Here is a 19339-nt window from a genome sequence, read left to right on the forward strand (position 1 = left end):
AACAGAACACCATTTTCTAACGTACTATTATGGTAGGCAGGGTGCAAACCGTTCCAGGCTGACCGCAATTGGCGCTGTAATTCCTGTTTTAGTTTTAGGGCTCCCTTAGCGGTATTTTTTAAAAAAAAAAAAATCTATCTAATCTAACCATCTTATCTATTTAATCCATCTACGCCGGGTCTATCTATCTAATCTAATCTATGCCGAGTCTTCGTTGCTGCGTTCGGGATCTTTAGGTGCGGCATATGGACTTCTTAGTTGCAGCATGCATGCGGGATCTAGTTCCCCGATCGAACCGCGGGCCCCCTGCATCGGGAGCACGGAGTCTTACAGGACCGACAGGGAAGTTCCCTTTGGCGGATTTTTAAACTAGACTTTCCAGAACGGCAGCTTCTGGGCGACCCCTACCCGTTCCCGTCCTTCGGCGCCGTCCCTCTCGCCTCTGTTCCAGGCAGCCATCTGCTTCATGCCAGGGTTACTAAAAAGAAAGAGTTTGGCAGCTACGAAAACAGTGGAAAACCTGCGGGCGAGCGTGGAGCCGCGGTCTTCGGCCCCACGCTTGGCTATGGCTCCCGCCGCGGGACGGCTGCCGGGCGTCCCTGAGAAGCCCCATCTCCTGGGGCGCGGCGCCTGTCTCCCGTGATCGGGACAAGCGCTGGCGCCTGGGCTCGCGGGCGCGGCTCCGGGCCGTGCCGTGCCTTCCTCCGCCCACCGCCCAGGCACGGGTCGGTACCGCCCTCTGCGGGACGTGCCGCGCAGGCGTCCTGAAGACGTAGCTTCCTTGATCCTCCCGGCGCCCCGTACTGCGGTCTCCCCGCTGACACGTCTCTTGGGGGCGTGGAGGAGGCGGGGCCAGGGCGGGCCGTCGGTTCTTAAAGGGACTGGGCGCGGAGCTCGGGAGGCGGCGCCGTTCGAGGCAGCGCGGGGTGCGTGGTGCGGAGCAGGTTCGGGAGGCGAATGGGGGGTCTGGGCGGGTTTGCGAGGGGCCGGGTGGTCCGCCGGGCGCGAGGGAGAGTCTCGGGGGTCTGGGCTGCTTTCTGGGCAGAGTCCCGCCAGGGCGGACCCACCCTCGCTGCTCGCAGCTCCCGCTGCCTTGGCTGGGGTGGCCAGGGTTCATTCATTCCCGGCCGAGGCACTCCTAGTTCGGCCCCCTCCGAGCCACCGCCCGAATCCCAGCCTGAGGCTCAAGTGCACTTGATAGCTCACGGCCCTGCGCCCCCTCCTCTCCATTTTACGGACTGGGAAAACTGAGGAGGCGATAGCTGACCGAGGCCACTCTGCGAGTCGGAGGGAGGCCGGCCTCACCAGCCTTCCTGCCTCCTATAGCTCCTCCGCCACCACTTGCCGGGGGCCCGCACAGTGCGTGGAGCTCGGTGGGACGGCGGCGGGGGCGGCTTCAGCGTCAGGAGCAGAGTCCAGCGGGAAACAGTGGGGGCGGGGGGCGAACTGCTTGGGGAGAGGGGCGGGGCTTTGATCCTGGAGATCCAGATTCTAGCCCGGCCAGCACTAGCTTTGTGACTTAAGGCAATTACTTCACCTCTCTGACCTTAGTATCCTTTTTTGTAAAGTGCCAGTAATAACACCTACCTCATCAGGATATTGGGGGAATTCAGGAAAATAATGCAAAAGTGCCCAATACAGAGCCTGGCACGCAGCGGGCGTTCAGTCGAGCTGGGTGAGCCCAGAAGAGGATTGACGCAGCTCGGAGGAAGGCGGCTGCGGGCCAGGCCGCCCGGAATGAAAGACTTCAGTGTCTGAGTTTCCTCCCCCGCCCCCCTCCTCCGCTCCACCGTCTCTGCCCGTAGAGTTTGTTCAGGGTGGTGGTGCACACCTGACAGTGGAGCCTGGGGCCAAGGCCACGTCTACACTACCCTGTTCAGTGCCACCTAGAATTAGGCGGGATCCTTAGCTCCAAGCCGGGAGTGGCATCCGCACAGGCGGAACCAGCCTGGCTGACCTGGGGTGGGGCCCACTCCAGGAGTGCAGTGCTGTAACCCCAGAGCTGGGCTCAGCCTGCCTGGCAAAAGACCCCACCCTGAGGCCATCTGCTATATTTCCTGCCTCCTCCCAGTTGACCTTTGTGGGAGGGAGTCAGGGGGCTGCTTACCCCAGGAGGTATTAGTCACTGAACCAAGGAGCCAGTTTATACCTAGTGATGGCAGAGGGACTGGGAAGGTCCGAGTCTGAGCAGACAGAACCCCTTCCTGGGCTCTTGGAGTCCCAATGCTGCTGCCTTGTTTCCTTTTGTCCAGAACTGTCCAGTCCCCAGACACCTCGGGGAAGGCAGTGTGGAGCCTAGGGTTCCATCTTCCCAACCCCCGGTCAGTTATGGTGCTTGTGCCATCAGTCTCCCCACCTGTACCATGTGGCAGTCCTTTAAAATCACCTCATCTGACCCTCACACTACCACGTGATAGTTGGACAGTTATAAACTCCACGTTATAGAGATGGAAACTAAGGCCAAGAGAGAAGTGGTCTCCAAGGCCTAAGGCCAGAAAGTGATGGTATCCAGTCTTGGACCAGGGCTGACTCCAGACCCACCCTATTAACTAGGACGCACCACTGCCTCCCTCTGACGCCAGAGTCCAGATCGAAGGAGGCCCTGAGCAGGCAGCCTCAGCCACCTCTGAGTCTCCGTCCCGGGCCAGGCGCGATGGCGGAGAAGGTGCTGGTAACAGGCGGGGCTGGCTACATCGGCAGCCACACCGTGCTGGAGCTGCTGGAGGCGGGCTATTCGCCGGTGGTCGTCGACAACTTCCATAACGCCATTCGTGGTGAGCAGGCGGAGGGGGCTGGGGCTCCCAGGGGGATGGAAGGGAAACCCTGCGTTCTGCCTCCAAGAGATGGGTGTCTGGCCAGTCCCTTGGGAACCCAGCACCCCATCTCCTCTGACTTTGATGGCCTCTATGTGCCCAACCAGGAGGGGGCTCCATGCCTGAGAGCTTGCGGCGGGTTCAGGAGCTGACAGGCCACTCTGTGGAGTTTGAGGAGATGGACATCTTGGACCAGGCAGCCCTACAGCGTCTTTTTAAGAAGGTGGGTGCTTGGCAGGCAGACAGGAAGGGGGCATAGCCAAGGGCCAGGCCTGTAAGCAACCTCTGACCCCAGCTTTGCAACCCTGCAGCACAGCTTCACGGCAGTCATCCACTTTGCTGGGCTCAAGGCTGTGGGCGAGTCGGTGCAGAAGCCTCTGGATTATTACCGAGTTAACCTGACAGGAACCATCCAGCTTCTGGAGGTGAGGCATGAGGCGAGGACACAGACACTGTGAGGGCCCCTGGCCGGGTACGCAGTGCCAAACGCGGTGGCAGAGCCCAAGCTGTGTCATCTTTGCTAGGTCTTTGCCTCTCAGCCTCGGTCTCCCCTTCTGTAAATGGGAGCCCATAGCTCAGCCCCACCCACCTGGGAGGTGTAAGGGGGCAGGAATAACGTGTGAGGCAGAGGCCACTGACGCCTCCCCTCCACGGGCAGATCATGAGGGCCCACGGGGTGAAGAACCTGGTGTTTAGCAGCTCGGCCACCGTGTATGGGAACCCCCAGTACCTGCCCCTGGATGAGGCTCACCCCACAGGTGGCTGTACCAACCCCTATGGCAAGTCCAAGTTCTTCATCGAGGAAATGATCCGGGACCTGTGCCAGGCAGACAAGGTGAGGGCCCCCTTTGACTCAGCCGTGGCTCTGCTCACGGACCCCTCACAGCCCACCCTCCGCGAGCCTGAGGACGGGATCCTGATCAGCCTCCACCAAGGAGGAGGCTGGGGTTCAGGAAGCAGCAGTGACTTGCACGAGGTCACAGCACTTGCAGGGAGGGCCCGATACCCTGCTCCTTTCTAGGGATAGAGAACCAGCAGGGTGGGCTCTGGATTCAGCTGGGACACGCAGCCTGCACCCCAACCCCCATCGTCTGACCTGCGTCCCACAGGCCTGGAATGCAGTGCTGCTGCGATATTTCAACCCCATAGGCGCCCACGCCTCGGGCTGCATCGGCGAGGATCCCCAGGGCATCCCCAATAACCTCATGCCCTATGTCTCCCAGGTAAGGGAGAAGGGAAAGGAAGGGGGTGGCCCTAGGCTTGAGGGCTACAGCTGGTGCCAAGGTCCTGGGAAAAGCTAACCTGACCTCCACCCCAGGTGGCGATTGGACGACGGGAGGCACTGAATGTCTTTGGCAACGATTATGACACAGAGGATGGCACAGGTGAGCCCAGAACCAGGAGGAGCCAGGAGTGGGAGCCGGGAGGGAGACTGCGGTGGGACAGAGACTGTACTGCACCCAGCGCCCCACCACCTCCTCCTCTGCAGGCGTCCGGGATTACATCCATGTCGTGGATCTGGCCAAGGGCCACATCGCGGCCTTGAGGAAGCTGAAGGAGCAGTGTGGCTGCCGGGTAGGAAGAGAAGGAAGGGAGGGGAAGGAGATGGAGGCCTGGACCAATGGGGCCCAGAGGGGTAGTAAGTCCAGCCCCCGGCACGGTCCCTGTTCTCCTCTCTGGGCAGATCTACAACCTGGGCACGGGCACGGGCTATTCGGTGTTACAGATGGTCGTGGCCATGGAGAAGGCCTCGGGGAAGAAGGTAGGCTGGCAGCCCACCCTGACCCACCCCCAGCCCCTCCTACTAACCTACGTGACGGGCATCCCAGCACCGCCCTGTCTCCCCAAGCCTGCCTTAGGACTTGACGCCTGAGAGCGAGACCCTGCTCTGGACCTCCATTTCTTGAGGGCCTGGTCAGCAAGTTGGCAGGTAAGGCCAGGGCCAGCTCAGCTAAGCTACAACCGCCCCCTCTCTTGCAGATCCCGTACAAGGTGGTGGCCCGGCGGGAAGGCGATGTGGCTGCCTGTTATGCCAACCCCAGCCTGGCCCTCAAGGAGCTGGGCTGGTCAGCAGCCTTAGGGCTGGATAGGATGTGTGAGTGCTAGCCCAACCCCTGACCCTGGGTGCTGGCCTGGCCCCTGGGAGAGAGTCAGGGGCTAGGAAAAGGGCCGCCAGGGGTCTGGGCCTGTCCACTCCGGGCTGTCCAAGGTGGTACGGGCCCTGCACTCCAGCGTGGACCCTGAGCACAGACCTCGCCCCATCACAGGTGAAGATCTATGGCGCTGGCAGAAGCAGAATCCTTCAGGCTTTGGCACGCAGGCCTGAGACCCTCACCTACCAGGGACCAGAAAAGGAAGAGAAACAACTGCCTGCTCTCCAGCCTCTGGGAGGAACCCAGGGGCCTCAGAGCCTCCCCTACCTCAGACCCCAACTGTGCCCACTCAGCCCACCAGGCATGAGGCCAAGCGCACCACTGACCAGGTATCAGGGGTCTCTATTCCACAGGGTCCAGGAACCCAGGAGGACCACCAAGAGCAAGTGGGGCGAAGCAGGGCCCTGAGACACGCAGAACGCCCTCCTCCCAGGCACTAATTTATACTGCTACAAAGGAGCTTCCCAAAGTATTTAAAATAAAGTTTTCTTACACTGGAGCAGATTCTTGCACATGATCACACTCTACCCCTTGGATAGAATCATCCAGGCCTAAGAGGTGAAGCAATTGCTTTAATTTTATCGGAATCCAGACACAACAAGAAAAACACCCAAAACTACATGGAGACAGAAGACAAGACACGACTCCTCCTCACCTCCCCCTGGCCCTAGAGTGGGGACAATGTGGGGTGAGGCAGCTGGGGGAGACCTTGAGCCTCAGTCCAGCCCTGCAGGCTCCAGGCCCGCGGGGGCGGAGGGTAATGGGGAGGCAGGGCCCAGCCCCCAAGTCAGAATGGCTGAGGGGAGGCCCCCTCGAAGGACTCCGCCCCGTCACCCACACTCCTGCACAGGGGCAGGGAGCCCACAGCAGCAAGGGGGCCCGGGCCACGGACACATTCATGATTGAGAAGCAGCTGGAGTGGAGGCAGGAGAGACACGATTATCTGGGCAGAATCAGCTGGCGGGAGAGGGTGGGAGGTGGGGCCTGGTAGGGCCCCAGGGGCCAAACCCTGAGGTCACAGGAGGGGCCCAAAGTGGGGCTAGTGAGTGAGGTCCTGAGTGAGTGGGTCAGCGGCTGGGCCCCTTTCTCCCGCTGCCTACAGCCCCTCCAATACTGCTGCCAGGGGGGCCCCCCCTCCAGGGAAATGGGATAAGAAAGCAGCCCACCCCCTGCGGCAGACAGTCAGGTGGCTGAAGTCAGGAAGGGAGGCCCGGCCAGGCCTTGGCCTGCCTACCCCAGAGGCCTGTGGGAAAAGGAAGGGTCCAGGAGGGTGAGAAAGGGGCTCGACCGGCTCAGATCCAAGATGGTGCCGCGCGTGCCAAGTCCCCCATGAGCTGGGGGACCGCGCTGGGGGCCAGCAACTGTAGTTAGACAGGAGGCAGCAGCTTCTCAAGAAACTCCTTCACAGCTGCCATCTCCTGGGGGTGGGGGTGGGGGGGTATTGTGAGAGGCTCCTGGCTGGAGAGAGGAAGGAGAAGGGCGGGAGTGGGAAGCAGCCCCTCGGCACTGACCTGAGGACAGGAGCTGTGCATGACCCCGGGGTAAGTCTTGAACTGGACCCTGGCGGGTGTGACAACGGACCGAAGCTTCTCGGCTGTCAGGGCCCCAAACCGTACGGGAACCATGGGGTCCAGCTCCCCATGACACTGAAGGATGGTCAGGTCCTTGGCACTGCCGTTGGCTGCCTGTGGGCCAGACGGGACTCAGAGAGCAAAGCCAGTGCTTGGGCGCAATCCCCCAGCCTCAAGGAGACAGCGGGCAGGAGCAGGGTAGTGGAGACACTCACCTGGGGGAAGGCCCGGTGCAGAGGCAGCCAACAGCTCAATGCCACAATGCCAGCCAGAGGGTGGGGGCAGGTGAGGGCTGTGTAGAGGGACAGGGCTCCACCCTGGAGGAAGGAGAGAATGAGGGCTCATGAGGGCACAGCTCAACTCCCACCGCCCACCCCCCTCTCTCCCCCCTCACCTGTGAAAAGCCTCCCAGGACGATCCGATTGGCAGGGATCCCATTCTTCATCTCATGCTCAATCAAGGCCCTGACTGGGGGGAGGGGGCATGACTGGGTGGAGGGAAAGCTGCCACAGGGACCCAAGGAAGGGAACCAGACAGAGGTCTTGCCAGGCACTTCCCTGGGCGGGGGGGGGGTGTGTGCCGGGCACTCTCCTGGGCGGGCGGCGGGGGCGGGGACGCCGGGGCTTACCGTTCTCCGCTGCCCTCTTAATGCCGGCCTCGTCCTCTGGGGCGTCTGGGCTCAGCCCCATCAGGTCAAACCTGGCGGAGCAGAGACGCGGGCAACTACTAGGAGACCTGGGCCGGCCCCAGGCAGCTCCCTCAAGCTCCTATTCCCCTCTCCAGACTCACCAGGAGGGCATCACCATCTTCATGTTGAGTGTCACAGGGATCCGAGGCCTGGGGAGGGACAGCAAGAGGGGCCATCATGCTCCGGAGGGATGAGGAAGCCACAGCAGAGAGCCCAGGTGGGGGCAGGGCAACCCCTGGGGAACCCTCCCAGCAGGCAGGGCCTGTGTTTAAGGTGTTGCCAGGCAACCTGCCACGTGGGGCTGGAGGCTGTGGCTGGGGGCATCGGCAGTAGCAATGGAGAAGCACAGCCCAGCACTCGGTGTGCGGGGTTCCAGCTCAGTCAGTGAGTACTTGGGGAAGGGGTACAGGGGGTGCTGGTTCTAGGAGTCTCAGGTCTAGGAGGCCTTGGGTCTGGGGCTGGTCCCTATGCCTGAGGGTTCCACAGGAATGATGAAAGGTGAAAATGGCACCTGTGACTGCTCTGGGCCCCAGGCCCCAGGATGCAGCCGGCAGGAGAGAACAGGCCTGGGACCACAGGACCACCCCCCATCTTCAGCCCCTCCCCTTGCTGGGGTAACACTCACGCATGGGGACAGATGTATTTGACGTGAGGGAGCCGGATAGTAGAGAGGGCGTCAGCCCAGCTGTGCCTGTAGGAGGGAAGAGAGAAAAGACACCGATGTGTAGAGGGAGGAAGGGAGGGCGCAGGCCGCTCCAGTCCCGCCCCCTGGGCCCTCCCCCACTTCCCCAGGAACACCCCCTCCCCAGCTCACTCACCCTGTGTCTCCAAGGCCATGTAAAAAAATAACCTGGAAAAGGATCAGAGATGGGGAAGAGGGCAGTCACCGTCCTGCTATCACTAGCACTCTGTCCTCCAACTTCTGGCCACCCCTCCCTCACCCCCAAGGACCTGGAGGGGAACTGAGGTGGCAGCCAGACAGGCGATTAAGCCCCTGCCTCCCGGCTGCAGGCTGCTCACCCTCTCCTCTCTGCCACCTCTATTTTCCCCACGCCCCCTCCAGCCAGTTCCCCAGCCGGCCCCCTGGGGGCTGCGTGGGTAGCAGAAGACTCTTACCGCAGCTGTTTCCCGCTCAGCTCCAGACACAGTGGCAGCATCGGTGAGCAGGGGCACAGACATGGTGTTACCACACATACACTGCAGGGCTCCACGGCTGGGGCCTGTGCACATTCGGGACAGTGGTCAAGAGCAAGGCCAGGAAGGGGAGAGAATCCTGACACAGAAGCAGAGCCTCAAAGCCAGGGCCTACCCGGGCCATCAGCCCTCCACCGCACCCCAGGTTCTATCCTGGGCACCAAGAAAAGCCAGGCAATTAGTTCTGGGCCCGAGCAAGCGGGCAGGAAGTTTGCCTTCACTCCAGGGCTGAAAAGCAGGGGCAGCCACCCTAGTGGCCCTGCTTCTGGCCCCCCACACAGCCTGAGGTTGCTGGAGGTGGGCAGAGGCAGGGCTTTGGGGCCGTGGGGCAGGGGAGCCAGGGCATCCCCTGCTGCCTTCTCCCCACCTAACACTCGTTGGCAGGTAACTGCCTCCTCTTCCTGCTCTCCAATCATCCCCCTTCTCTAGAGCCCTTGCGTCCCCTCCTTCCCAACTCCCGGCCCTACTGGGAAATGAAGGGAAGGAAAACTGCCGGGAAATATGTTTCCAGCCCCTACCCTCAACCCCACACACATTTTCTCCAACTTCCCTCCCATCCAGCCCCCATCAGCCTTCTGGCTCAGCCCTTCTCAGAGCCCCTGGGAGCTGCCCATGTCCCCAGAAGGCACACAAACTCCGATCCACCACCCACCTCCTAAACAGTGCCCCCCACCCCCCTGTATGAGGCCACCTGCTGCTGCCCACTGACTCCAAATAGGTCCCCCAGCTCGACCATGCTCTGGGACTCCCAAACGCACAAAAGAATGCCAAGCTGGCTGGCTCCTCCCGTCCTTAGCATCCTCCAAACTCCCCGGCAGCTTCTGCTACCTGCCCCTAAGTGCCGACCCTTCCTAGCAGCGCCCCCCCCTCCCACCCCACCAACTGGCTTCCCCCTCCCCTCTCCCCCGAGCGCCCCTCCACACAGTAGAATCCCTCACCTCTGACCCTGGGGTTCCTCTTCCCACACAGGAATGCACCTTTTGTCCTAAGCTGAGATTCCCTTCCTTCCCCACAGAGATACTTCCACCCCTCACCCCAGGCCCCTCCTCTCAGAGTGGTGCCTTTCCCCCTGACCTGGGGTCTTCCTCGCCACAGTAAAAACTTCCACCCTGACCTATGGTCTCCCACTCCCCACAATGGGAACTTCTGTTCTGACCGAGAGTCGCCCTCCCCACAGAGACAATTTCTATCCTGACCCCGGACCCGCCTCTGCCCACAAAGGGGCGTTCTACCTTTGACCCTGGAGAGCACCCGCCCCACAACGGGATCCTCCACTTCCGACCCTGAAGTCCCTCTCATCACACCGGGACCCCATCTTCCTCTCCCTCTCTGCCCCCAAAGTCCCCCAGACCGGCCAGCGCCTCTTCGCACCTCACTCCCCACCCCCATCCCTCACAACTGCGGTTGCCCCTCCCCACTCGCCAGTACCCTCGCGTTGGGCCGATGCCCCGCCAGTGCCCTCCCCGGGCCTGCTGGCCCCGGACCACGGTACCTCCACTCCTGGGGGTTTCGAGACCTCTCGGGCGATTCTCCTCTCTCTCCCGCACAGACACACACTCTTCCCCCTCTGCCGCCCCCGCCGGAACTTCCGTTCGAGTCCCGGGAACCCAGCCATCGCGCTGCCGGAAGTAGCCTGGCCAGCGGTACGGAACCCGGAAGTGGGCGTCGGGATTTCTTCAGATAGGAGCTGCCATGTTGGGTACGGTGGGGCCACTCCCCATAACCAAGCCACGGAGTCTCCGGCCGAATCTAGATAGTGCCTCCGTAGCTCCCACTTGCTACCACCACCCGTGCGCCTCCTGGAGGAAACCTGTCCTGAAGGAGAAGCATTCCTCACACTAGCAGAGTTTCCCACCTTCCCATCCATTTATGGTCTTAGGTTTCCACCACTGGCCCTCACGTCCTGTTCCAGGGTCATGGATAAAGTCATACACTCAGCTGAAAAGACACTTTGAGACCATCTAGTCTTCCAACCTTATTTGAAAGATGAGGAAACTGAGGCTCAGGGGAGGGAAGTAAACAGCAACCTCAGGATTACACTGTGATGCTGCCCCTGCACCTGCTTCCTGAGCTGTAAAACGGTGACAATAACCACCCAGCTTACTTCACAGCTTTGCTGTTAGGCTCAAATGAGGCCGTGTGGAAATGCTCTATACAGTGTAAAATCACAGCGTTGAGGACATGATGACTCTAAAAAGGACCTGGGAGAAAAGAACACTGGCATCAGCAGTGTCCGAGACAACTGGTCAGGAATCGGAGGTGTTGTCTTAGCTCTGCCCTCAGCAAGCAATACCACACAGACAGTGCACAAAATACCACCATCAGCGAGCTCCAGTTGTTAACAAAGAGGGTTTCATTTGGTCACCGAGTCACCCTTTGCTCCTTGCAGCATCGGAAAAAGTGGAATGGGGCTCAGGGTCCACATAAAGGCTGGAAGGGAGGGCAAACTGGGTTGCAGGACCATGTCCCTGACAGGGCCTGTGGGCATCTGCACACAGGAAATGAGTCATCCCTCAGCAGCTTAGGACTCATCTGCCCAGCTTAATGTACACTAGGTTTTTTTGAACTGAAAGGAAACAGTATATCTGGAAGCTCAACAAAGCACTTTTTCCCAGGTTAAGAGGCAGTTTGGTCTTAAGTGCTCAGCCCGTCACAGAGCAGGAAAACTTTAGGTCCAGAGGACCAGAGCAGGCCAAGGATCCAGGGTTGGAAAAGGGGTGAATGGATGAGGACAACACAGTTGCTCCCACTCCCAGAATCCCTGCTGGGTCTGCTTGTGGAAGAATAAACAATTCCTCCTGCACCCCAATCACCTAAGACACTGTGGCACTTTGAGCAAATTCTTCAAAGTGAAGCTCAAATTCAGAGGCCTTGTCTCAGAGGCTACCGGTGATTAGTGCTAGTGGGATTAATGGTTAGTCTGCTCTAACACTTCTATTTTCCCCCTACTCCAAATTAAAACATAGCCCTTCTTTATCTCCAAATGACCCAACTGAAATAAAAAGGCTGTGGCGGAGGAGTGAGTAGGACCCTTGGTGCGTCGAGAATTGTATTTGCATTCTGGTTGATTTCAGGCTGCATTTTTAGAAATTGAGGCTCGGGCAAGGCTCGGTGGTGGCAGGCTTTCCCCAGGATAAGCTGGAGAAACAGGCTAGCAACGGTGTGGGCCAATCCCTCAGAGGCATTCCCTCAGTAGGATTAAATTCAACACTAATTTCCATTACCAAGTGTTTCTATTTTCTGCAAAGGAGAGAATACTGACCACTTTAAATCCCCTCTTTTAGGATACTTAAATTCTGTCCAATTGCCGTACTGACTTTCAAATCTTAAGTCCAACTTCTTGGGTCTACCTTCAGACCTTAGGGGCTGCTCACTTCACTTTCCTCACCATCATTTCTTCTGATGAGCTCCAGAATCTGTTCTCCCTTGTTTTTGTAAACATCACCTCACAACTTACTTCCTTACCTAAGAAATGGAATATAAGGTTTTTAACCTCACCTTCTTCTTTACAAAATGTGGGTGGGTGGGTGGGTGTAGGAGCGTTTTTAGCCTACTGTACAGAATTAAACCTGACCTTTCCTGGAGATACTCATCTAGTGTCGATTTAACTGTGGCACTTATCACCTACCTGGTCCAAAACAACAACAGATTTCAAAGTTTCATACAGTTCTCAGTAAAGGTTTCATGAGTACTACCAAGAACTCAAAAGACTATACAAACATTAAGTCTGGCAAGGATTTATTAGGAAGCTTATTAGTCACAGTGAATAAAAATCCATGAACAGAAGAACTGAGATCTCCAAATTGGCAACTGGGCTTACAACACTAGTTAGAAGCTAATAAATATTAAGGATGTCCCAAGAGGAATCTTATCTAAGTCCCAATCTTACCCCAACCAGGATCCCAACAAACACAGAAACGATGCCCATGCTCTCCTCAGACTGCTTACCTGGTTAGCAGGAAAAAAGAACTTCTTCTCAAGCTATTACGCATTATCAGGAGATTCTTGCTCTTCTAACTATAACCATGGGACACTAGCGCACGACAGACAACTCCAAGCTGGGCAGCTTGACAAGAATGGTGAAAGGTGACAGGGAGAAGGAGCACGCAGGGACAAGGACTTCTAGCTCGACACCCTCCTGGTGGTTAATACGAACACGATGCTGAGGCTTCACAAAGTTTACTGCAGCCCAGGAGGAGTCTCCATTTAAAAAAAACAAGTCACACAAAAATCCTGCCACAAAGCATCAAGACACTTGGGATCCCGTGGCCACATTAACTGGGAAGGCAGGCATTATCCATGACTGCCAGGTGCTGACCACCCCAAGACCCAACTTCTGCAGGGCCCCAGAGAACCACGATTGTCCCTCGGCACCCACACGACCCTTCCCGGGGGTGTGGTGTCTTCCGTAGGTCAGGTTTCTGCAGCAAGCCCCAAAGACAAAGCTTGGCAGAGGCTGTGGCAGCCAACTCTCTCTGGAGCCCCATCTCTCTCTGTCTTTCCCAACAGTATGTCGTACATCTTCACTGACACAACGCCTCTGTGGGAGCCTTAGCCAGCCCTTAGGAAATAAAGTGTGTCTGTGGGGTAACCTGATGGACCCTGTGGTCAGCTGGGTTGGCCGATGCTTCATAATTGCAGATGGTCACCTCATGTCGGCGAAGCTGCAAGAAAATTGAGAGGCTGGGTCAGCCGGCCATTGCCTAGACCACTCAACGGAGTGGTCCTTATTCAGGTTCATTTCTAGAAGTCATCATCTAATCTATTCCCCGTTCTGATACTTTTTATCCTGAGAAGCCTGGGTAAGATCGAATCAATGATTCACCCCATCACTTAGAAGATTCATTCCTCCACTATAATGGAGGCACCATGAGAAGAAGACCTTGTCTATCTTGTTTATCACCCTATCTCTGGTGCCCAGAACAAGAAAGGTTACCAACAATGTTAAATGAAGGAAAGAATTTTAAGGTGAAAAACTGCATTGATATCAGCTGTATTATTTCAACCCCCTTAAAATTCCTATAGCCTGTCAAATGAGACGGACAGTTTACAGTGATGAAACCAAGAAAAACCAGACTGCAAGCAATCAATGTCTCACTTGCTCTTTTTCCTTTCCTTCAAGCTCCTACCACCACAGCATGCAGATATACAAACATATGTACACATATTAGAGGGGCAATAATACTTCCAACCCCATCTTACCTCAGTCCATTCTCCTCTCAGGCCAATATAAAAGACCTTTGTGGTATCGGCTCCAAAGTTTTTTGAAATATGAATTGAGAGATGATAGACATTTGAAAAACGAGAAATTCTGGAGGATGAAAGAGTGGAGAGAGAAGACAACAATTAAGAGTTCAGTGAGAAGCTCACTACCCATGTCAAAAAAGTCAATTCCAGCTCCATCCTGTGGTAAAACCCAGGCAAATGTCAGAGAACAATCTTGGGGTCTTACGTCTCATTCTTCTCCTTTGGGCAAGCAATGAATACAGTGAACATTTACTGAACATCTGCCAGATCTTGTCCAAGGCAATAGGGACAGAAAAATGAATCAACACTGCCCCTGCCCGCAAGGAACAGGAATGAGAAATGCTGTGCGACCACGCAGGGATCTGAAAGCAAGCTCAGTAGGAAAATGAGAGAGGTAAGGTGGTCACATGTAACTTGGCTGCTGTAAGCCCACTACGCAAAGAGGAATTCTGAAAACATCTTTCCTAAGACCATACTAGGAGCTCATTCAAATCTGTCAATTGCTTCCAGGTTAACAAGTCTGTGGCTTGCACTGAACCTCTGCCAAAATTTGACCAAGCCTAGGATCAGGCCTCTCCACTGTTTTAACTTGTTTCTGATGCTAAGGAAGCAGGAGATGGGCCAAAAACAATTGCAAGCCCACTAAATGCTAATGCACAGATGCTCACTGCAAGTGAGGGAGCGCCTGCCATTCTCAGAAGCCAAAGAGTGGAAGAGAGGCCCAGTGCTTACTTTGTAGCATACTCTAGTTCTCCTGTAAGATCCCGGTTCAGACTAAAGGTCTGATCTGGCTCCCTGTCTGTATCATCAAAGCTCATCTGTGGAATGTTCTTGTACCTGAGAAAGGAAAGGGGAGAAAAATCAAGAAATGTGCATTATCACATTTTTCAGGTTCTCAGAACTTCCTACTGACTCCTCAACTGCCCTCGGTTCTATCAACAGGAGATCAAATTTTGGAAACGGCATTTTACTGGCATTTATACACAAATATCTTTAATCCAACAAGAGCTGAGAACTGCAACATAAGCCAGTGGCATCTTTGAGTGGGTTAAGAGCGCATGAGAAGCAATACACAAAGCGATAGCTCAAACTGGGTCACACGCAGCAAATGCATGGAGAAAATAAGCAACTCAGCACATTCAGACCAAGCTGAGGATGTTAAATAAAACAGCTTTACTCATGGGGAAAAATACTTTGGCAGAAACATCTTAAACACAGTTAAGAGATAAGATCAGGTAACCCAACACGCAAGCATTTTTCTGTGTTCAAAATTACCCTATATACAGAGTCATCTTACAAGTCTTAAAAAAATACAACTTGGGGATTTCCATTTTGAAGAAAGCACAAAAGGCCGCCAACTCACAATGGGCTTTGGAAAGTTAAGTAAAACTGCTAGTGAAGAAACAAATTTTCAAAGACATATCTAAGGAACAGCAGTCTCCTCTGTAACTCACAAATTCTAAAGGACTGGGCCACACACACCCCCAATCTCTAGTGTCTTATTAACACACCCACATGGGAGGGGCCTAGGTATTAGCTGCAGCAAAATGCAGGTAACATAGGAAAGCAAATGTTTGCTTCAACGTGTTTCTAAGAATGATGCACAGAATAATAATAGTAGTGAACACTTATAAGCAGCATTATGAGAGGCAGTGTAGCACTGTGGTTAAAAGCAGTGTCTCTGGAGCCAGACTTCCTAGGTTTAAAGCCTGGTTCTGTCACTGACCAGCTGTGTAATTTTGGGCAAGTGATTTCATCTGTCTCTTATTTCATCATGTGTAAAATGGGGATAGTGATAGTACATATCCCATACAGCTGATGTGGATATTAAATTGATCAATTCTAAGAGACACACTTGTTAAAAAATTTTACTATGGAAAATTTCAAACACACATAAGAGTAAAGAGAAAAATATAATGAATCTCCATATACTTATTACTGAGCTTCAATATTCAGGATCATGCCAATTTTGCCTATCACCCCCATTTTGTTTGTGCTTGATATTCTGAAGCAATCTCAAACGTATCATTTCATTCATAAATATGTCCGTATATATCTCTACAAAGTAAGGACTTCGTAAAAAAAATATGATACCATTTTACAATGAACAACTTAACAATTAGCAGTAATTCTTTAATATCATCTAACACCTAGTTTGTGTTCAAATTTCACTGATTTAAGGTCTCAAGTTAACTTTTCTGAATGTATTAGTGACATGTCATAGCTGAACAGATACTGCTTTTTTCTTTATCAACGGTACATAAAATAATGGTGCATTTTATAATCAATGACATCTTAGATTTGATAAAGTGCAAAGTGCTTAGAACTGAGGGCTCTATAAGCATTTGCACCTGCCTTTCCAAAACCAGGCACATACTATGGAATTCCCTGGCGGTCCAGTGGTTAGGACTCTGCTCTTTCACTGTTGAGGGCCCAGGTTCAATCCCTGTTCGGGGAACTAAGATCCCACAAGCTGTGCAGCGCAGCCAACCCCCCTACCCAAAACCAACCAACAAACAAAACAAAACGGGGCACATACTACGTTCCAGATTTATTCTAAGCTCTTTACATGTTATAGCTCATTTCTCTCCACAATCTTAAGAGGTTCAGACTATTACTGCCATTTTACATATGGAAACATTGGGATACAGAGAAGTAACACCCAAGTCATGCAGCTAGCAAGCAGTACAGCCAGAATTTGAACCCGAGTATTTACCCCAGAGCCCCCTCTTAACTACAACACAACATGGATGTCTAGTCTTGTCCAGTCAATCCATCTCACAAGTAAACGAGTCCCAGAAAGCATCACCTCAAACGTACTTTGTTTTCTTACAATGATTAAATATGTGGATTTGCTTTCAAATTCATGTTTCTAACATTCAAAAATAGTGTCCATTTCTTAAATCTCTCATTTAAATTGATCAATTTTTCAGTAGAACTTTTTATGTAAAGTTCTTCTGATATTTGCTTCTGCAGCCCTCAGAAAGCAGTGTCCCCTCCTCTAGAAAGGCTACGCTGGAATAAGGCAACTTGTCAGAAAAGGAGTACTAGCTCTAGTATGAACAGATTCCATGTTACAAGAGGTATATAGAACTTTGCTAACTAAAGGCCATGTAAACTCAGATGGACTGCTTCCATCTCAACAAAACACACAGAAAGATTGTAATTGTCTGAAACAGCAAGGGAAGATGTTGAAGCTAACCCCAAAGTAGACTCCTTGAAGATCATTTGAGATCTGTAGCTGGGTTATTAAGAAAACTGCAAAGTCATCAACAGTTGGCATTTATAGGATGCCAATGGTGCCACAGCAAATACTTTGAAGAGAGACAAGCTGTTGGCGCTAAAGATACTTAATCTAAAAATGTCGTTAATTCAGGAAGAGATAGATAAGTGTATTTCAATGCAGAACAAACATAAGACTTTTTTTTAAGAGGGGGAGGGGATATTTAACCCAGTAAAAAGAAAAAATTAGACTATTCTGGAATAAAGTGCTACCAGAGAAAAGAGAAAAAGGGATAGGAGCTTCTTGAGGGCCTAGACCCTCGCCACTTACAGTCTCATCTCAGAGGGGTGTGAGTCATCATCTTCTCCCATTATAATGATACCTTTGAGCTTGACATTGCCTGTAAATCTGCCAGAATGCAAAAAAAGAGGGTTGTCAACCTGGGGTTCAATCTCTGCTGAGCTGTGTGACCCTGGGCAAGGCCCTTCCCCTTACTGGGCTTCAGTTTACTTATGTGTCAGACTTGTGCTAGATAATTTCTAAGATCATGTCTGCCTCTGGCATTCTTCGGTTCTAAAAAATTTACCTTGACTTCTCAGTTATCTTTTAACAAATACATCTTTTTTGCACCAAGAAAGCTACTCACACCCACCTCAGTAATTTATCCCATTTCCAGAAACAGAGGTGTGCTCTTGACACAACCATGGAACGAATCCTGGTAAGGCAAATGGGTACAGCCTCTTTAGCCTGAGGCAAGCACCAAAGAAATACTTACGGAATATTAAACAGAAGCTCTTCATCTGCATCACTTTCAACAAACTGGAGGAGAGAAGGAGGAGAGAGGAGAAAGCAACAAATATTTGCTGAGCGCCTACGATTTCAGGCATCTTCCACCCTGCTTTACAGCTGGAGTGCAATGCAGACAGTCAACCGCCCTCAGTCTTCCAGCACTTATTAACCTCCTGCACCAACTAGCCTCCGGAAATTGTGTGCAGAGATCTGGGCCTATGCGGTCCACAGCTTTCAAATGGCTCTACGCCCCACAATGGTAAATACTCTAGATAGGATAACGTGCTTCATCTCCCTAGGCTGCTCTTCGGTCTTCATCAGGTGATAAGTAATCAGGCAGCCACTAGGACCAGTGGTCAAACGGTAGGGAAAACGCCCTGATGGGTCATCCTCCCTCACTACCCCCCGCAGCCCTGGAACTGAACGTTGGCCGTGTAAAGCAAAGCGCCCTTTCCCGTCTCTGGGCCTCGGCTCCTCTACCTACAAAATGGGGAGATTCGACCCTGTTCGCCTCTCAAAAGGGTGGCAGGAGACGGGCACGGGAAAGCGCTTAGCAATCGGGCCGTGGTTATTTTTAACTTCAGAAATGAGACTGACAGAGCAGACGGGCGGCCTGAGGCCCCGCGCGGGTCCCCGCCCGCCCACCCAGGCCCCGGAAGGCCCACCTTGGAGCGGTCGGTCCGCTCCTCCCACGGCTTGAAGACGCCGCGGCCGCTGCCCTCGCGGCTCTCGTTGAGACACTGCAGCCGCTCCAGGTCGATGCGCAGGTACAGGCCGTAGGCCAGGCCGCGCTGTTCGGGAGGCTCCTCACGTTCGGCGGCGCAGCGACAGCCGCCCCCGCCGTGACTGTGGCCATGCGACATGGCGACGCCGCCACCCGCGCGTCCCCGTGCCCTGCCGCCGCCACCCGCGGCTCGCTCGTTTCGCTCCGGCCGCCAAGCGCGCCGCGACCGCCGCGTCGTAAAAGGCGCCCCTGTGCGGCGCAAGCGCGTGGGGAGAAGAGGGCGGGGCTCGGAGAGGGTCTATGTTTGCTAAGGCGCTTCCGGGGGCCGGGAAATTAAGATTGGCTCTTTCAGTCCTGGAGACGGGTGCTATTGTAGTCCCAGCTTCACAGATGGGGAAACTGAAAAGCAGAGGTTAAACTGGTGTTCCGAGTAAATGGTGGGGCTGGGTTTCGAATCCTCCTCTTCCTTAGGCTAAAGTCTGTTCTCTTTTCGTTTACCACCAACTTTTTTTCTTTTTTTTTTTTTTGCGGTACGCGGGCCTCTCACTGTTGTGGCCTCTCCCGTTGCGGAGCACAGGCTCCGGACGCGCAGGCTCAGCGGCCATGGCTCACGGGCGCAGCCACTCCGAGGCATGTGGGATCCTCCCGGACCGGGGCACGAACCCATGTCCCCTGTATCGGCAGGCGGACTCTCAACCACTGCGCCACCAGGGTAGCCCACCACCAACGTTCTTTGGGAGCTGGTGGCGCAGTGATAAGGCCCCGAAGAGTAGGGAGCACAACGTTATCACTGCCGCCCATGTGCACGCTTAGGCGCTTAGAGCTCACAAACCCACTTTCATAACCACTTTCTTCAGAGTGGGCTTAGTGGTCGAGACCACAGGATTTATGGACAGCTGAATCTGGAGACAAGTCCTGGGTCTGTTATTGACTGTGT

The 19339-nt window shown here is 54.3% G+C and overlaps 3 protein-coding genes across 5 annotated transcripts; 1 reads left to right on the forward strand and 2 right to left on the reverse strand.

Annotated features, from left to right (window-relative positions):
• The first annotated feature begins 892 nt into the window (after nucleotides 1–892).
• On the forward strand, nucleotides 893–5467 carry GALE (UDP-galactose-4-epimerase). Of its 3 annotated transcripts, XM_029230389.1 has the most exons (11): nucleotides 895–944; nucleotides 2554–2774; nucleotides 2921–3036; nucleotides 3125–3238; nucleotides 3472–3648; nucleotides 3923–4036; nucleotides 4132–4198; nucleotides 4303–4388; nucleotides 4498–4575; nucleotides 4794–4908; nucleotides 5081–5467. In XM_029230389.1, exons 2-11 carry the CDS (start codon nucleotides 2654–2656, stop codon nucleotides 5137–5139), a joined length of 1047 nt encoding a protein of 348 aa, XP_029086222.1. In that variant the 5' UTR covers nucleotides 895–944; nucleotides 2554–2653; the 3' UTR covers nucleotides 5140–5467. The 3 variants fall into 3 exon arrangements, with proteins under 3 accessions (XP_029086221.1, XP_029086222.1, XP_029086220.1); XM_029230388.1 differs by having other exon boundaries at nucleotides 893–926; nucleotides 4303–4575; nucleotides 5081–5465; XM_029230387.1 differs by having other exon boundaries at nucleotides 900–944; nucleotides 4303–4575; nucleotides 5081–5465.
• Nucleotides 5468–5520: 53 nt separating this feature from the next.
• On the reverse strand, nucleotides 5521–11903 carry LYPLA2 (lysophospholipase 2). Its single transcript, XM_029230390.1, has 10 exons — nucleotides 9912–11903; nucleotides 8342–8445; nucleotides 8044–8075; nucleotides 7851–7916; nucleotides 7327–7374; nucleotides 7166–7236; nucleotides 6932–7005; nucleotides 6753–6854; nucleotides 6478–6651; nucleotides 5521–6384 (listed from the first exon to the last, which is right to left on the reverse strand). Exons 2-10 carry the CDS (start codon nucleotides 8417–8419, stop codon nucleotides 6334–6336), a joined length of 696 nt encoding a protein of 231 aa, XP_029086223.1. The 5' UTR covers nucleotides 8420–8445; nucleotides 9912–11903; the 3' UTR covers nucleotides 5521–6333.
• A 237-nt stretch (nucleotides 11904–12140) lies between these two features.
• PITHD1 (PITH domain containing 1) lies at nucleotides 12141–18635 on the reverse strand. The gene is made up of 6 exons (XM_029230958.1): nucleotides 18344–18635; nucleotides 17665–17708; nucleotides 17220–17297; nucleotides 14399–14503; nucleotides 13622–13730; nucleotides 12141–13083 (listed from the first exon to the last, which is right to left on the reverse strand). Exons 1-6 carry the CDS (start codon nucleotides 18539–18541, stop codon nucleotides 12982–12984), a joined length of 636 nt encoding a protein of 211 aa, XP_029086791.1. The 5' UTR covers nucleotides 18542–18635; the 3' UTR covers nucleotides 12141–12981.
• Nucleotides 18636–19339: the final 704 nt, after the last annotated feature.

Source organism: Monodon monoceros, unplaced genomic scaffold (genome assembly GCF_005190385.1).
Source record: "Monodon monoceros isolate NGI ecotype Baffin Bay Population unplaced genomic scaffold, NGI_Narwhal_1 Super_Scaffold_18, whole genome shotgun sequence".
In the NCBI taxonomy this organism is placed as follows: Eukaryota; Metazoa; Chordata; class Mammalia; order Artiodactyla; family Monodontidae; genus Monodon; species Monodon monoceros.

Coding starts and splice junctions, on each gene's coding strand:
- LYPLA2 (XM_029230390.1), bottom strand. CDS start 8,419: ATGTGTGGTAACACCATGTCTGTGCCCCTGCTCACCGATGCTGCCACT. Junction 7,237..7,326: donor AAGATGGTGATGCCCTCCTG/GTGAGTCTGGAG, acceptor CTGCTCCGCCAG/GTTTGACCTGATGGGGCTGA. Junction 6,855..6,931: donor TCCTGGGAGGCTTTTCACAG/GTGAGGGGGGAG, acceptor TCCTTCCTCCAG/GGTGGAGCCCTGTCCCTCTA.
- GALE (XM_029230388.1), top strand. CDS start 2,654: ATGGCGGAGAAGGTGCTGGTAACAGGCGGGGCTGGCTACATCGGCAGC. Junction 2,775..2,920: donor CTTCCATAACGCCATTCGTG/GTGAGCAGGCGG, acceptor GTGCCCAACCAG/GAGGGGGCTCCATGCCTGAG. Junction 3,239..3,471: donor GAACCATCCAGCTTCTGGAG/GTGAGGCATGAG, acceptor CTCCACGGGCAG/ATCATGAGGGCCCACGGGGT.
- PITHD1 (XM_029230958.1), bottom strand. CDS start 18,541: ATGTCGCATGGCCACAGTCACGGCGGGGGCGGCTGTCGCTGCGCCGCC. Junction 14,504..17,219: donor CACCCCTCTGAGATGAGACT/GTAAGTGGCGAG, acceptor TTCCTTTCTCAG/GTACAAGAACATTCCACAGA. Junction 13,084..13,621: donor TGAGAGGAGAATGGACTGAG/GTAAGATGGGGT, acceptor ATTTTCTTGCAG/CTTCGCCGACATGAGGTGAC.